At 34.5% G+C, this 18,530-nt stretch overlaps 1 protein-coding gene across 3 annotated transcripts; it reads left to right on the forward strand.

Annotated features, from left to right (window-relative positions):
* Positions 1-374: 374 nt before the first annotated feature.
* Positions 375-6,601, forward strand: LOC107020967 (cyclic nucleotide-gated ion channel 1-like). 3 transcript variants are annotated; one of them, XM_015221524.2, is made up of 9 exons: positions 375-550; positions 1,139-1,216; positions 1,543-2,125; positions 2,204-2,416; positions 2,767-3,062; positions 3,479-3,590; positions 3,867-4,103; positions 5,306-5,706; positions 6,128-6,601. In XM_015221524.2, the coding sequence occupies exons 2-9, from the start codon at positions 1,185-1,187 to the stop codon at positions 6,411-6,413; spliced, it is 2,160 nt and encodes a 719-aa protein (XP_015077010.1). In that variant the 5' UTR covers positions 375-550; positions 1,139-1,184; the 3' UTR covers positions 6,414-6,601. The 3 variants fall into 3 exon arrangements, with proteins under 3 accessions (XP_015077010.1, XP_027773104.1, XP_015077012.1); XM_027917303.1 differs by having other exon boundaries at positions 1,139-1,211; XM_015221526.2 differs by lacking the exon at positions 1,139-1,216.
* Positions 6,602-18,530: the final 11,929 nt, after the last annotated feature.

Below are 18,530 nucleotides of genomic sequence, written 5' to 3' on the forward strand. Positions count from 1 at the left end.
GCTAGAGGGTAAATACTTCTTAATAAATTCCTAATAAAGACGATTTTGACTTTCTATATCTAGTAGGGTCCAAATTTGAAATAATTAAAGTAGAAAGAAATAATACTTTTTTATTTTGTTTTTTTATCCAGTATCTAGTACCCACATTATAGCTTTGACTATTTTGGATTCATGTTGCGTAGGGCCGGGCTTTATTTCGGGGAAGCGCTCCCTAACAATAAGTATATTTTCATAGTTAAGACTTGAACTCGAGACCTTTTAATTAAGGATGAAGTAATCTCATCTGCTGCACCACATCCACGGGTGGTTGAAGATATAATATCTTTGCTAGATGTGTTCGTTGACTTGTGTCTTTTCTCCCACCTAAGTCTTTGCAGTTATCTGAGAAAAAAAAAGACTAAGTCCAACTTTCTATTAACTCAATAAGATGACTATTTTTTCATAGCAATATCTAGGAACTTTCTTATACATATTACTTCTCCTAAACTTCACTTCATTATTCAATCTAATGCCCATGTAATTTAGCTGCAAATTATGTTCATTTGACCATGTAAGTTTCTCACTTCCTCCTTTTAAGTTATTGTAATTTTTTCTTTTAATTTACTTTTTATATCAGTAGTTCTTTATGTTAGATCGATGTTTATCCTGATTTTCTTACCATATTTAGATTCGTTCTAGTTGAAGGTGTCTTTTTCTTATTTGGCTAATCCTTTTCTCGGAGGAAAAAAATTGCACTTCTATCAACTGAGGAATATATCTTTTTTCTCACTTTGTAACATAGACAACTATTCTTTTCAATAATTCTTTTACTAGTGAATTGCTCATATGTAAGTTAACTGCCTAAACCATGTCAATTTATAATATCTCTGCATCTTCAAGATTAACATTTGGTTATTTCGATCCCAACATGACTTGAAACTGTTATATATTTATATATATATTCTGATTTCGAAAGTTCAAGTTGCATTAAGCACAAATTTCTCTTGATTTTTTGGTAGAAGAGATTGAGTTCAATACATTTTTCATTTTTCTAGTACTTGAACTGTAATTACAACAACAACAACTATTAATATGCCTCAACTATTGGCTTTTGCATATAAGGGTCTCTCATTTGAACACCTTATATTTGTTTATGTAGCTAATGTAAGCTAGTTACTGAGCATCCAATAGGACAGAAGCTCAATATGATGAATCCAAAGCAGAACAAATATGTAAGGTTAGTAGCAGAAGCTTACATAAATTTCATGATATAATTTGAGTTGGCATAGTACAAAAAATGCCCTTTTAACTTAGACTCAACTGGCATTTATATCCTCCAACTTTGGGTCTGCACAACTTACCACATCCAAAGTTGGAGGACAACAGATGCAAGCTGAAGTCAAGTTAGATGACATGTTCTATATAGTAAATCAATCAATGAATAAAAAACAATATAGAACCTCAACAGGATTTGAAGAACACAAAGAATCTTAGACCTTAACTTGATCTTTCTTGTAAGTTTAGATTTACATTAATCTTATTGATGGTTTTGTATATACCTAGGTTTGAGGACTGGAAGTCGGAACAATCATCCTTCAGCATTGACCATAAAAGTTCATCAAATATTAGGCCATTTCATGTCAGAAAACCATCGGTTAGCTCGTTGATGAGAAGCACCAATAGAAGGATTGAGAGGGGTTCTGAAAGAATAAGTAGCAGGAGAAAACCAGATGACTTCTATAATGTAACTAATAAGTTAAGAAAAGATCAATCTGTTGTATCAAAAAAGAAAGTTCTTGATCCTCATGAGGGTCAATTTCTTCAGAAATGGAACAAAGTATGTATATTGGTTTGTGTATTTGCAGTGTCACTTGATCCGTTGTTCTTCTACATTCCTGTTATTGATAACAAAAATAAGTGCCTACATTTCGACAAGACGTTAAAGATTACTGCTTGCGTTCTGCGTTCTATCACTGATCTTTTCTATATCTTTCACATTATCTTGAAATTTCGTACTGGATTCATCGCTCCTTCTTCTCGAGTTTTTGGAAGGGGTGAGTTGATTGAAGATTCCTCTGCTATAGCCAAGCGATATTTGTCATCCTATTTCATCGTTGACGTTGTAGCAGTCCTTCCACTCCCACAGGTTTGTGTCCTCAAAAGCTTGTGTTTTTGTAGCATTATCTTAACGTAAGAGAGTATGATATAACGTTTTTTTGTGCAGATTGTGATATTGATTATCGCTCCCAACACGAATGGCCCCATTATTCTGGCGACGAATGAAATGTTGATGGTTGTAGTTTTTGTTCAATATGCTCCAAGACTTTTTAGAATTATTCCATTGTACAAAGAAGTAGAAAGGACTACAGGCTTCTTTAGTGGGAGTACATGGGGTGGAGCTGTTTTTTACCTTTTCCTCTTCATGTGGTGCAGTAATGTAAGTACCCTTTCAACAAATAGATGAATCAATATTACATAAAAGATAGAGATAATGACAAAAAACACACACCGAAACTGTTACTTTTTTGCGAGTTTCGACACCTCATCTATTAGTTGTTCCCTTTTCCTACCTGAACTATCACGATGAATGTATTAAAACACACCTAGTTGAGAAAATGATGATAGTTTAGGTAGGAAAAGCGAACTGCTGATAGTTGGGGTGTGAAACTCCCTAAAAAAAGCTATAAGTCAAATGTTTCTTTGACCATTAACTAGTCAGGGATATAGACATTTCATTCTTGAACAAAAATCTGCTTACATAGGTGCAATTTAAATGTGTGATATCAGGTAACTGGAGCCTTTTGGTATCTGTTCTCAATAGAACGCCAAGAGGCATGCTGGCGTAGTGCGTGTGACAAGATCCCCAACTGTTCGTCAGACTACTTACATTGTGGAGGAAATATGAATGGAAATACTTTATTACTGAATTCTTCTTGCCCTCTCCTGCAACAAGAGGATATAAAAGATCCAAATGACTTTGATTTTGGAATCGCACTCGATGCTCTTCAGTTTCAGGTTGTGGAAAAAAGAAAATTCCTGACCAAACTCTTGTATTGCTTTTGGTGGGGGCTGAGAAACTTAAGGTCTGTTCACTTTTCTTATATTTGGATTCCATTAGTTCCATTGAAGTAACGGAAATCTAGCCAACTGTAGGTCGTGATGTGCCTTGAGATGGCTATCGATCTCCTGTGCCCCTTAAAGTGCGGAACCTCCTCAAAAGTGGTTACTGTATTGCCGTCTGGCCTGTCGTTAAATATCGAGGCATTACTTCATTATATATATAGTTTTTACTCATCATTAGTGGTCCTTTCATACCATGACTAGATAAACTCTTGTACTATCACCTGTAAGATTAATGTAGTTTTTACAAGTAGCTAAACAATTTTGATGATTTCTCAAGAATGTATGACCGAATTCTACATGTTGAATAACTTCCATAACTCGAATACTCTCTCTTTGGATTGTGTTAAAAGCTAAAATTTCTTCTTACATGTTTCAGTTCTCTTGGCCAAAACCTTAAGACAAGCACCTTCGATGGAGATATTATCTTCGCCATCTGCATCTCAATTACGGGGCTTATCTTGTTTTCCTTGATTATTGGCAATATGCAGGTTAGCGCACTCACCATTTATCAAACAGTGTTCAACTATGTTGCTCCGGACTCTGCAAAAATATCGGATCATTTTTTGAGGACCCAATACGGGTACTGCTGCATTTAATTTGGAGAGTCTGAGCAATATAGGTTGAGAGAGAAAACTTTAGAACTGCATGGCCTTGATAAACATTGAGTTCCATTCTTTTCCTATTTATGTTTAAGCTATCACAAAAAAACACTTAAAGTTGGAACCGATCTTTAGAGTAATTTTGTATTGTGTTTTTTATAACAGAAATTATTGCAATTTGACCTAATTAGAGTAGAAGAGATGAGAGCAAGGAGGTGGGATGTAGAACAGTGGATGTCTAATCGCATGCTTCCTGACGCTCTGAGAGAGCAAATTAGAAGACATGAACAGTACAAATGGCAACAAACCAAGGGAATTGAGGAAGATTCATTCATTCAAAATCTTCCTAGAGACTTGAGGAGAAATTTAAAGCGACATCTCTGTTGGTCTTTGCTATATAGAGTAAGTAATTATCGATCACATCTACAACTATTCCTGTCCAACTTCATCATGTGTTGTGTCGAAATGGTGTTTTATCTGGTAAAGAAATATGAACCTTGAGCAATCAAAGAATGTAGCTCCCTCCATTTCACTTATATGTGACGTTTGAATAAACATGGAGTTTAAGAAAGAACAAGTAACTTTTAGCATATTCGAAAAGTACCCATATTAGAACTTTGTCCTAGACATGTCATCACATTTTTATGGCTATGAGCATGTCATTAAGGTAAAATGGAAAGTTTGTAGTAAAAGAGTTCCGAAATATAGAGATGCATCATTCTTTTCTGGAATATACTAAAAAAAAGAGTGTTTTATAAAATGGAACAGAGGGAGTATTAAATCTGAATGAAACCTTATCAAACCACCTGAAGTATTCTCAATGAATCAATCAACTACACATCAAGCCCAAACTAGTAAGGAACCACATCAACTCTTGCAACAAAGGGATGTCCAACGCACCACAGCTCCCGATATGCAGGGATAGCGGAAGAGCCGGAACACAAGGGTCTATTGTACACAATCTTACCCTACATTTCTGCAAGAGGCTGTTTTCACAGCCTGGTCTGTCAGGCGCTATTTCCTTGATGAAATATCTCATTCGACAAAATTGGAACAAATCTATCGTGCTTAAGAAATAAGAAAGAAAGGTGTACTCCTTCCTACTTCTTCTTAGAAGGTTTGTTGATGATCCATAATTGCTCCTTATACCGGAGAAGATCTATTGGAATAACTTTTTTATCGTGAATGACACACTTAAGTCATTTATAGATTCCTGTTCGTGATCCCAGCCCCGGAATCACTTCACTCTAGCGCCTCCTCAGTGTTCTTGCATATATGATGCTTCCAAACAAGCATGTTGGAATTAATGGATTCACACCTTGATGTTTAGTCTTTCAATATTGTCTCTTAGTTTTTCAAGAAGTCTTTTAGGGGTTTGTAATACATGTATCTAGTAAATTGTTATACATGTATCTAGTTATTTGTACAAGACTTTTGGTTTTATATTTTGAGTAGTATAAATATACCTAGTTGACGATTGTAGTTGTCTCAATTGGCCTTAAGTAGCCTACTACAACTTGAGCATTCTCTAAAGAAAAAGTATTTTCCTTCTATATTTCCTACCACAAGCACTAAATTTTGTGTTGGTTTGGTATATAATGCAGGTTCCCGTATTTGAGAAAATGGACGAACAATCACTGGATGTGTTGTGTGATAGACTGAAACCAGGACGCTTCACGGAGAAGAGCTTCATAATCCGAGAAGGTGATCCAGTAGAAGAAATGCACTTTCTAATGAGAGGTGCAGTGTCATCTATGACCACAAATGGTGAAGAGACTGGTTTTTTCAACTCTGTTCATCTCAAGGCTGGTGACTACTGTGGAAATGAGCTTTTGGCCTGGGTTATAAGCCCTCATTGTTCCTCCAGTAGTCTTCCTGTTTCGACTAGAACAGTGCAGGCTGTAACTGATATAGAAACTTTTGCCCTCACTGCTGATGACCTCAAGTTTGTCGTTTCACAATTTAGACGTCTGCATAGCAAGCAACAGCTTCAATGTACTTTCAAGTAAGTTTATTTAAGGCCTTGTTACATTCCATTACAAGCTTCAGACAACAAAATGATATAAAGTTTTGGGAGGTATTTTGATAAACTGATAATATATTTAATAAAACAATGTAAAAATAAAAATCTCCCATCATAATCTCGATTCCATCGGACAACGAATGAGTAGATGGTTGACATCTTCACTGCACTCATACACATAAAACACCAACTGACATCTTGATCACTTCTTTAGTTGCTAACCAAGTAAAAAATCACACCTTTCTCTACTATGCTTACATATCACAGAAAATAGTATAAAAACACCCCGAAATTAAAGGACAAGTAGATTGCCATTTCAAGAAGGTGTTTAAATAATATCTACGTGGCACCAATCGAAAAAAATTAAATAAATTAAAACTCATGATGTACTTGACAATTTCAGGTACTACTCACAACAATGGAGGATATGGGCTGCATGCTTTATACAAGTAGCATGGCGTCGACACTGCAGGAATAAGCTCGAGAAATCCTTAAGAGAGGAAGAAGATAAATTGCAGGTTGCATTAGCTAAAGAGAGCACAAATGCACCAAGTCTTGGAGCTGCCATATATGCATCAAGGTTTGCAGCTAATATGCTATGCGCCTTGCGACGCAACAATGCAACTGGTACCAAATCATCTCCCACATTTTCTCTGCTGCTTCATAAACCAGATGAACCAGATTTTTAGTTAGAAAAAATGATTCATGAGGTTGTGTGGCTAATTTATTGGAATATGTTGTATAAATAATGTATTTCCTGAGTCAATAGGACATTTTCTATTTGGACTGACAGACTTTCGTTCCAAAAAGAATGTTATCGAAGTACTACATTTAGAAATAATTTATCTTTAAAATTCTTATTTTATCTTTAATAAAATGATTTACAGTCATATAAATATGTTAAAAGTCTTTTTTTTTCTTAAGTGTCATGTCAAGTCCAACAATGTTTTATTGCTATCCGTTTGTATATTTTGGTTGCATATTTACAAATACGGTAGGTATATATATAAATTTTACATTAATATATGTAGGAGTTTTTTTAGAACTCCGCTTGTATATTTCGCTTGTCAATTCACAAATAGGTAATTTATTTTGAATTTTTCATAAATCATATACAAATAGATAGGGTAAGCATATACAAAATCCTGAATTTATTCAATCAGGAACCAAATTATACAAATTCTAAAATTTATACAAATCAAGGGAATAACAAGAACTGAGAAAACTCTAGTCGCAAAATATAATTTTTTTAACTATAGTTATAGTACCTAATATATGCTAAACATTTTCTATTCTGCATAATTATTCCTTAAGAATATCCCAATAAATGTTCTTGCTTCTTTTGGTCAAAACCTTTTTTAATATTTTCACTAGGGGTGTACAAAATCGAATCAAACCGCAAATCTAGTCAAACAAAAAAAATGCTGACTGGCGGTTTGATTTGACTTGGTTTGGTATAGGGAAAAAAGTTCGACTATATTTGGTTTGGTTTGGTTTTAACTAAAAAAAATCAACCCGAGATCAAACCAACCCGACATTACATATGTGATTTTAAAAATTTTTTTTATATATAAAAATATTTACTTGGATATCATTTTAAAATTATACTATTTCATAGTTTTTATCCTTTAAAAATTTCAAGTTTAAAACTTATAGAATTCGAAATAGTCCAATAAATATTATAGTACATACATATTAATAATTATAATAAAACTTAAATCAAAATCAAATTAATACTAATGCAAAAAGATAATCAATTCAACACTAAGAATGACAATAATATTGAATATTTGTTCTTTAGTCTTACATGGTTTAGACAATTATATTACATAATCTAATTTTAATTTTCCTTGATTAAATATTTAGTAATGTAACTAATACTTATTAAACTTATTTTAGCATGATAATTTAGTACTTTTAAATTATGATTATTTTCGTTATGACTTTACAATATTTATTTTATATGATTTCAATATTATTTTTTGTTGAATATTTTTGTGTCATCCATACTCATCTCATATTTTGTGTTACTTTTTTAAGAAATATCTTAGATAATTGTATTTTCGATAGACTAAAGAAATATTTGGAGCACAAGTTAATTATATGTTTGTATGTAAATTTTACCGAAAATCCAAAAATCTGGAAAAATCCGAAGTTTATTAGCTTTTGATTTATAAATTTAAAAATTCGACACAATGGTTTGGTTTGGTATTCGAAAAACTCGAACCAACCCGAGGTTGAAAAATCCTAATATTATTAGTTTAGTTTGGTTTATAAATTTAAAAATTTTACACGAACGATTTTGTTTGATATTTGAAAAATCCGAACCAATCTGATCATGTACACCCCTAATTTTCACCTTGTGCTTAAAAATTAAAAAAGGGTGTCCTTTTTTAAACTTGTGACCTTAAACAATATGCACGTGAAAATTTTTCATTAGAATGTTACCGAAAAAGAACAAATTTTATTTTAAGAACAGATTAAAAAGAAAATAAATTTCATAGAGAAATGATAGTATATAAAATGAATTTTCAAATGATCCTTTTCTTTTCCACAAAAAAGTGAAAATTATATAAAAATAATATTATTATATAGATTAGAAAATTGTTAACAATATACCTTTAGACAAGTCTTGAGAAAAAGTCATTAAGTAAAAGTACATCAAATAATGGAAAAAGTTGGTACGTCATTTTCATGGCATGTATATATGCGGGACCCAAACATGCATGTAGGGAAATTTCTTAGGGGTTGTTTGGAAATATTAATACGAAGAAACCTTACCCCTAAAACAAGAACCAGGTTCTTGTTAAGTTGGTTTACAGCAGAACACAAACACTTTGAAATTAAAATTTTCCTCAATCAAGGAAAGAAAAAACCTCGTTTTATTTATTCAACTTGATGATTTTATGATTACAACTCAATAATCAATAATTTCACCACTACAACAACTCTCGATTAACTATAATCGACTAACTCTACTCTCCAAGAGGCCAAACTCACATCTTGTTACAAACCTCACCAAAACTCGATTCTACAAGAAGCCAAACCCACTTCTTGTATAATGAAGCCTAACTAGTGACTTAAACAATGAATCAGAAAAACAATTTACACACTCAAGAATTTCTTGAACGTTGTAACAATCTTGATCTCATAGGCTTTTACGTGATGAATGACTCTCGCTTTCTTTTGTGGTAAAAGTCTTGATACTCTTCTACGTTTGATCTCTGTTTTTACAGAATCGATTTGTATCCTTATCATATAAGATAAGGAAGTTATATTGTAGAGAAAGAAGGAGTACTAATTTTGTCTTTTGTTGTACAATCCTTTTTCTACACAACTTCCTTACTTAATAAAACATGTTAAAGTTTCCTTATTTGTTTCAACTTGTACTTTCAGCAGCTTGAGCACTTTTACGTTTAATCACTTAATTCCTGCGGCTACTTAATTCTGGCGGCTGTGGCAATACTGGCGACAACCGATATATGTATATATTTGCATTTATTGTCTATCTTCAAAACACACATGTTGTAGGCTTATAGAACTATCATATACCCCCTTTTTGATGAAGACAAACCTGTGTAAAGCAATATATAATATTCTCCTTTTGACAAATCAAAAAGAGTTTAAGTAACCACAAAAGAACCAGAAAAAATCCACAGCAGACTATCAAAAATCTATCAACATTTTAAGCTCAATTAGTTGAGCCACCACAAAAAATGTTTTATCAACACAAAACAAGATAGCAAAACAGAGTTAAAAATCCACACAACAAAAGAACCAGGTGCATACTAAGTACTATTTAAGTTGAGGATTGGCTAGGCTTGGAAGGATGAGAGGAGGAAGAAGCAAGCACATCAAGGACTCTGTCAACCCTTGCATTGTTAACAAGTTGTTGTTGCACCAACTGATCTTTCAGACGATCAATGTCAGCATGGGAAGGGCGAAGTTCACCACGCAAAGTCTGGTTTTCCAATTCAAGGGTGGCAGTGTTGTCTTCTACAACTTTGAGTTCCCTAAGCAATTGAGCAACAGGACCAAATGGACATGGAGAAGCATTAGAAACCTGCTCCGGTTCAATGGGAATGCCACAATCAACAAGAATTGATTGAGTAAACATGTCTGCGCGAGTCAAAGCCCATCCTTCCCCCAATGGCACCTCAAACACAGTAAACACTCTGGTTAGAAGATTATCGAATGCCAATTGATGAGAACCAAGTTGAGGATCAACAATTCGAACCAAATGTTTGATAATTAGTGTGGGCCAATCAATATGGTCTTTGCATTCAAGAGCATTCATAAGTCTCATGTCCCTTAGAGAAGCAATATGACGATGGTGACCCCTGGGTAATATCCCTTTGTGCACTATTTTGAATAGAAGTTTATGAACTGGTCCATGACTCCCTTTAACACGGTCTGAACCCTAGAGGTGACCCTTCCTTGAGAGAACATGGACGAAAGACCAGAGTGCTCATCAGAAACCCAACAATAGTCAGTAATACCCACAGAGTGTAAAATTTCACCAAGCTTAGTTGCATCAAAGATAATATCTACTCCCTTCACAATAGAAGTTACCACATTCCCTTCCAATATCTTTAAATTTCTGTGAAAATCTACTACTTCATGTTCGTAAATCAGATTAGGTTCAAGAAATAACTCTTCCCACCCCTGAAACTATAGTAGTTCACAAACCTGTTTCACTACGTCCATTGATAGTATATCAGGATGGAAAGTTCTACCCCTAAGCACCGTTTTAGTTTGAAAATATTTTTTCTTCCCAATTTTGAGAAATTTTTCCATGTTTCTTTTTGCCGATTTTGATTTAGACTGAGGAGTTTCAAAAGTTTTAACTTTAGAGCAGTCATTAGACTCATAATCAAGAATCATTGGGGAAGCAGACGGACGAACATGAGACTTACCCAGGCGACAATGCTTCACATTAGATGTCGCAGAACTAGTCAGTTTGACTGTATTCGCACTTCGAGTCACTGGTTTGCGCAAACAGACTTGTTTGACAGCAATATGTTTGCGTGGCCGTCTTGGTTTCTGGGGATGAAGTGTGCTGAGCGGAACATCATCAATGTTTAGTGATTGTGAGGATGGTGGTAGAGGAGAAGTAGACGGGGTTTCGGGAATGGGTTGCTGAGGCGGAGAAGAAGTGAAGATATTAGTGGTGGTGGGAATGGGTGCATTTGTGGGAGTTGGTGGCGGTGAGATAGGATGATTTAGAGTTCGGTTGTCTGACTGTGGGGGTGACGGAGAGGGAATGAACGGTTCGCCGGTGGGTCGATTTTGAGGAGGTGAGGTGAGGAATGTATCAGTGGAGGGATTTTCTCCCCCCCTGAGAAAATGCATCGTCCGATTAGTTTTCATCGTCGGAGTATGCAACAAGAGGATTAACCATTGTGATGAATGTTTGGAGTTTCTGAAAAGGCGGAAGCAGAGAAAGAGTTGGTCACCTTTTTGGAAGATGTAGTTTATTGGGAACGGTTGGGGGTGGAGTATTCGAAGGGTTTTAGCAATTATGATGGGTTGTCATTGAAGAGACATGTGAATTAACGGTTTGCATCTTTCTTTTCAGACGAGTGACGTATGAGAGAGAAAAAGAAATAGTTCTTTTTCAAGTATAGATTTCTCACGCTGGTGTAAGGTTGTTTAAGAAGAATATATTAGACCAGGTTCTGATATCTAGTAAGGCGGTACTCCTATGTCATATCCTTGTTGAATTTAATCAGTCTTGAAAAATGAGTCCTAGCGAGAGTCGATTTTTCTGAAATAGTTCTCTTCCTAGTGCTTTGGTGAAAATATCAGCAACTTGGTCCTCAGTTTTGCAGAATGTCATCACTATGAAACCCTTTCAACATTATCCCGAAAAAAGTGATGTCTAATATCTATGTGTTTGGTACGTTTGTGTTGAACCGGGTTCTTGACCATATTCATAGCACTGTATTGTCACAAAAGATGGGGATACAACCAGTTTTTTTACCCAAATCTTTAAGCTGCTGCTTTATCCAAAGAAGTTGGGCACAACACGAAGCAGCTGCCACGTACTCAGCCTCATAAGTGGATAAGGCGACCGAATTTTGTTTTCTAGTTGCCCTAAATATTAAGCATGGTCCTAAGAAGTGTGTCATTCCAGAAGTGCTTTTTCTATCTACCATATTTCCTGCGTAGTCTGCATCAGCGAATCCCATTAGATTGAATGAGTCACCGGTTGGATACTAGAGAACCAGGTTCATTGTACCTTTCAGATATTGCATAATTCTTTTGACAGCCTTTAGATGTGATTCATTGGGACAAGACTGAAAGTGTGCACAGAGGCCAAAACTGAACACAATATCAGGTCTGATGGCAGTGAGATATAAGAGTGATCCAATCATCCCTCTGTATCTAGTGTCATTTACTGGTGAACCTGGTTCATCTTTATCAAGTTTTGTTGTTGTCCCAATGGGTGTGTCATTTGTCTTAGCTTCATTCATATCATATTTCTTCAGTAGTTCCTTGATGTATTTTTTTTGATGAATTGATGTACTTACTTGAGTTCGTTTAATTTGGAGTCCTAAGAAGAAGTTTAGTTCTCCCATCATACTCATCTCAAATTCACTATTCATTAGTTGAGCAAACTCCCTCCCAAGTGTGTCATTAGTTCCTCCAAATATGATATCATCTACATACACTTGAACGATGAATAAATCTTCACCTTATTTTCTAAGAAACAATGTATTATCAATTTTGCCTCTTGTGTATCCATGTGTGAGAAGAAAGGTGGACAATCGATCATACCATGCTCTTGGTGCTTGCTTTAGCCCATATAGTGCTTTGTCTAATTTGTATACGTAATCAGGGTACTTGGTATTTTCAAAACCGAGAGGTTGTTTCACATATACCTCTTCTTGTAGATAACCATTTAGAAAGGCACTTTTGACGTCCATCTGAGTTTGAATTCCATATGAGCGACATATGCTATCAATATTCTAATTGCTTCTATTCTTGCCACGGGTGCGAATGTTTCATCATAGTCTATCCCTTCTTCTTGGTTATACCCCTGTACAACTAACCTGGCTTTGTTGCGTATGATTTGTCCTTGTTCATCAAGCTTATTCCTAAATACCCACCTTGTTCCTATCACTGTTCTGTTTTGAGGTTTTGGGACCAGATTTCATACTGTGCTTCGTTCAAACTGATTTAGTTCCTCTAGCATAGCACTAATCCAATCGGATTCTGATAGTGCTTATTTTATGTTTTTGGCTCAATCAGGGATACATAGGCAGAAAAAGCACACATACTGCGTAATCTGGATCTTGTTGAAATACCTAAATTAAGAGGAGTAAGAATGTTTTGTAAAGGATGTGAGCTTTGATGCTTCCAACTATGAGTTTGGATGTTGGCAGGTTCCTCAGATGCAGTAGGACATGTTTCAGTAGTATAATCATCTTCTGTTTCAGGTGATTTATGATAGGATACGATTTCTTCCTCCCATATTTTTGGTTCTGATGACCTTGAACAGATGGCTTCATTCTGTTCATCCTCTGAATTACCTTCAAATTCACTATTAAGTACCTTGTAGTCTTTGCTTTGAGAAGAATAACCAAGAAAGATTCCTTCATCACTCTTGGCATCAAATTTTCCTAGGTTGTCCTTATCATTGTTGTTTATAAAGCATACACATCCAAAGGCCCTAAGATGTCCCAAATTTGGTTTTCTCCCTTCTAGTAATTCATATGGTGTTTTGTTTAATACTGATCTGATCATGCATCTATTCATGAGATAGCACCCTATGTTTTCTATTTTTCCGTTCAACTACACCGTTCTGTTGTGGTGTTCTAGGTGCTTAAAAATTATGCTCGATCCCCTTTGAGATATAAAATTGTAGGAATTGTGAATTTTCAAATTCTAGTCCATGATCAGATCGAATGCTGATTATTTCTTTGTTGAATTTCTTCTGGACCAGCTTTGCAAAGATTTCAAACATAGTGAATGTTTCATCCTTTGTTGTAAGAAATAGTGTTTATGTGAATCTTGAATAATCATCGACTATTACAAACACATATCTTTTCCCACCTCTGCTTTGTACACACATTGGTCCATATAAATCCATGTGAAGCAGCTCTAATGGCTTGGTAGTATTGACTGTCAACTTTGGTTTGAATGATGATCTTACCTGTTTTCCTTGAATGTAGGTTCCACATACTTTGTTATTAGTGAAACTTTTGGTTGGTAGTCCCCCAACTAGGTGCTTAGATATGAGTTTATTTATTGTTGTCATGCTTATGTGTCCCATTCTTTTGTGCTAGAGCATAGAGCAATCAGAGACTGCACTTAGGCACTTGAGAGTGTTTTCTTTAGACTCCACAATATTTGTTTTATACACATTTTTGTGTCTCTTACCTAGTAGAACCAGGTTCCCAGTCACTGAATTTGTCACTCTGCACTCTTTTTCTGTAAAGAGTACATTGTTTCCTCTGTCACATATTTGAGTCACGCTCAGTAGATTATGTTGAAGACCATTCACATAGTATATATTTTCAATTGCATGAGTATCCATAGACCCAACCTTTCCAATTCCCTGAATTTCACCACTTTTTCCATTTCCAAAGGCCACGTTTCCTCCTTTGAAGTTTATGAGTGAAAGAAAGCTACTTTTATCTCCAGTCATGTGTCTGGAACATGCACTATCCAAGTAACATTGCTTTTGCTTCCTTCTCACTGATCCCTGCAGTCAATTTCAGGGATTAGTTTTTGGTACCCAGATCCACTTTGATTTTTGCTTAAAAACGGATGAATAAGATTTTTTTTCTGGCCCATCTGGGAAGAGGTTTGGCTGTAGAGATTTGTTTTTGTTCATTGAATTTCTCATGATGAGGTTTTCTTAGAGAGTTTAGATTATTGTTATGAGCAGTCAATTTTCTTCGACAATCGTAACTTTTATGCCCTACCAGCCCATAGTGCATACATAGACAATCTATGTTGGGATTTTTTACTTGAGGGTTAGTTTTATCAAAACCTATTCCATGTCTCTTAGAAGTACGATTCCTGTGAATGTTATCGAGCAATATGGAGGACCTAGTCCATCTCATTCAATTCTGTGCTTCAATTTTAGTCACGTGAAGCTCTTTGGTTAGCTCTTCATTCTTTTTACTTACTAAGTCTAGGTTTTTACTTAGCTCAGTATTTTTAGATAATAGGTGATGATTTTGTTTTTCAAGTTTCTTGTTTTCTTCTCTTAATGAATGCATAGTCTTCCATTATCAATTCTCTTTTTGAGTCTGTTGTTTTATACACATCGATAAGGGTGTAGAGTAAAGATTCTAGCTCCCTTTTTAAGTAAGAGTTTAAATTGTCTTGTATGTGATGAATACTAACCTTTTCATAAATGTCCTCTTCTTCTTTATCCTCTTCAGAATTTGATCCAACCATAAGAGCTAATATAGTTTCTTGGGATCTGCAGGTTTCTTTTTATTCTTTTGTTTCCAAGGCTACTAGGACAAGAAAGTCATATTCATCAGATTGTTCTAGTACAAGAAGAAATTTGTTTTCTGTCTCACCATCATCAATTATTCATCAGATTAATTTCCCATTGGTGCGAGGGCTTTCTTCATTGAGAAATCTGCTTCTTGAGTTGTCATTCTTCTGTTTGAAGGAATGAACTTATCTTTCTTAATATCTTTTCCCTTCTCTGAGGTTGCCTTTTTCTGCTCCAAAGCCCAGAGTGGATAGAATTTGATGAAATGATTTGGGCTTCCACACTTATGACAAATTTGATCTTTAGTTTTTCCATTGGATTTCTGAGGACTTCTCTTTTGGAATGTTTGTCCTCTTTTAAGCATTCCGGTGAACCTTTTGGTCATAAGAGAAATATTTTCATCCTCGAAGTCATCTGGTGCAGTAGCCTTTAGAACCAGGTTCTTTTCCTTTCTCTTGCCTCCGATTTCTTTTTCTTGAGTTCGTATGTAATGAGGTTTCTAATTAACTCATCCATGGCTAGTGCATCTAGGTTGCGAGCTTCATTGATAGCCTCGACTTTGCTTTCCCAAGCCTTAAGAAGGACACTCAAGAGTTTCCTTACTGCCTTTCCATTGTGAACTATCTCTCCCAAGGAATACACCTCATTGATGATTGAAGTGAACCTGGTATGCATATCTTGTATAGTCTCACCGTCTGCCATTCTAAACAGTTCATATTGTCTATTTAAGTTATCAATTTTGGACTTCTTGACTTGCGTTGTCCCTTCATGAGCTGTTTGTAGTGTTTCCCATATGGCTTTAGCATCTTGACATGATGAGATTCGATTGTATTCGTCTGGTCTTATACCACAGATTAGGATTTTATTATCTTTGGAATTTTTCTAGATTGCGAGTTTGTCTACAACATCCCATTCTTTTCTCTCCTTTGGGATTTTGGTGATTCCATCAGTGGCAGTTTTCATAGGTATGGTTGGTTCGTCTAGAATGACACCCCATAGGTCATGGTTTTCTCCGATAAGATGATCCATCATACGATTCTTTCACCATCCATAGTATTTTCCATTGAATAGTGGTGGTCGTGTCTGTGAAGCTCCCTCTTGTGGGGTAAGTGGTGCTGCCATTGAGTCTTTTCAAGGTGTAAATCTTTTATAGAAAAGACCTGCGCTGATACCAATTGAAGAAACCTTACCCCTAAAACAAGAATCAGGTTCTTGTTAAGTTGGTTTACAGAAGAACACAAACACATTGAAACTAAAATCTTCCTCTATCAAGGAAGGAAAAAACGTCGTTTTATTTATTCAACTTGATGATTTTATGATTACAACTCAATAATCAATAACCTCACCACTACAACAACTCTCGATTAACTATAATCGACTAACTCTACTCTCCAAGAAGCCAAACCCACCTTTTGTTACAAACCTCACCAAAAACTCGACTCTACAAGAAGTCAAACCCACTTCTTGTACAATGAAGCCTAACTAGCGACTTAAACAATGAATCAGAAATACAATTTACACATTCAAGACTTTCTAATTCAAGAATTTCTTGGACGTTGTAACAATCTTGATCTTACAGCTTTTACGTGATTAATGGCTCTCGCTTTCTTTCGTGGTAAAAGTCTTGATCCTCTTCTACGTTTGATCACTGTTTTTATAGAATCGATTTGTATCCTTATCATATAAGATAAGGAAGTTATAATTGTAGAGAAAGAAAGAGTACTAATTTTGTCTTTTATTGTACAATCTTTTTATCTACACAACTTCCTTACTTAATAAAACATGTTAAAGTTTCCTTATTTGTTTCAACTTGTACTTTCAGCAGCGTGAGCACTTTTACGTTTAATCACTTAATTCCGGCGGCTACTTAATTCTGACGGCTGCGGCAATTCTGGCGACTACTGATATATGTATATATTTGCATTTATTGTCTATCATCAAAACACACATGTTGTAGGCTTGTAGAACTATCATAATATTTTGGGAAAAGGGTCTGATATACCCCTCAAGTTTGTTATTTGGAGCTTATATACCCCTCGTTATAAAAGTGGCTCATATATGCCCTTACCGTTATACAAACGGCTCACATATACCCCTGCCGTTACAAAATGACTCACATATACCCTTCATTTAACGGAAGTTAAAAAATTAGTTTTAAATTTATATTTATTACTTCTAATTTTGTTTAAAAAATTATATTGGGGTATATATGATTCTTCTATCAAAGTTCAAGGTATATTTTAATTTTTTTCATACATAAATTATTTTTTGACTTTTTTATTATAATTATTTGAATTTCTTATTCTTATTTTGTTTTTTTCTTTCATTCCTTAGTTTAAAGAATAAAAAATTAAACTTTTTTTTGTGTGTATTGTAATTTAATTTCGTATTTGAAAAAAAAATTTGGTCATCTACAATAAGTTTTACAAGAATATTTGTGAAACATAAATAAATTTGATTATCAAAATAATAATTATAAATTAGTCATTAAACCAAAAAAAAATCAAAAAAAAATGTTTGACGATGATTAAATTTACTCATATGGGATTATATTTTTTTAGAAAAAAATAATAAAAATTTAGATTAAAATTATTATTTTTTTCATTTCCGTTAGAGGAAAAAGGTATATGTGAGCCATTTGTTTACAACTAGGGGTATATATGAGTCACTTTTATAACAAGGGGTATATCAGCTCTAAATAACAAAGTTGAGGGGTATGTCAACTCTAATTATAAAAATCAAGTATTTATAAAATAATTTTTTTTTAAGGAACGTGTAAATAATGAATATATATATATATATATAAGAACTATTAAAAAAGAATAAAGAAAGAATTTGAAAATTCATTTAATAATCGAAAATGTGTAACTAGTAACTACACTTTCTCAATTAAAAAAATTAAATATATATAATCTTTTAGTAATAAAGTAATTACTTACCAGACCAAAAAGTCAAACCGTATAAATAACTCAATCATACCTAAATCTAGTAACAAGGTAATCTTCTAAACAAACACTTATTAAAAAGGGGAAAAAGAAATAATATTTTATTTTCATGGCGGCTCGATATTTTTATTAGAACTCGATTAAATTTTTAAATTAGCATTGACAAATCTCATATTGGGGTAATTTTGGTGCGGAAGCCGGGGCTAGAGGGTAATACACTTCTTAATAAAATCCCTAATAAAGACGATTTTGACTTTCTATGTCTGGTAGGTCCAAACTTGAAGCAAATGAAGCAGGAAGAAATAATACTTATTACTTTTTATTTTTTCACTCGGTGTTTAGTATTCACATTGAAGCTTGACTATTTTAAATTCGTGATGCACAATGCCCATTCAAGGGGA

The sequence above is a fragment of the Solanum pennellii genome, chromosome 5 (genome assembly GCF_001406875.1).
Source record: "Solanum pennellii chromosome 5, SPENNV200".
Classification (NCBI taxonomy): domain Eukaryota; kingdom Viridiplantae; phylum Streptophyta; class Magnoliopsida; order Solanales; family Solanaceae; genus Solanum; species Solanum pennellii.

Excerpts from the sequence above, each read along its gene's own strand:
- LOC107020967 (XM_015221524.2), top strand. The coding sequence starts at position 1,185 with ATGATGAATCCAAAGCAGAACAAATATGTAAG. Across the intron at positions 1,217-1,542 it reads AAGCAGAACAAATATGTAAG|GTTTGAGGACTGGAAGTCGG; the intron begins GTTAGTAGCAGA and ends GTATATACCTAG. Across the intron at positions 3,591-3,866 it reads TGATTATTGGCAATATGCAG|AAATTATTGCAATTTGACCT; the intron begins GTTAGCGCACTC and ends TTTTTATAACAG.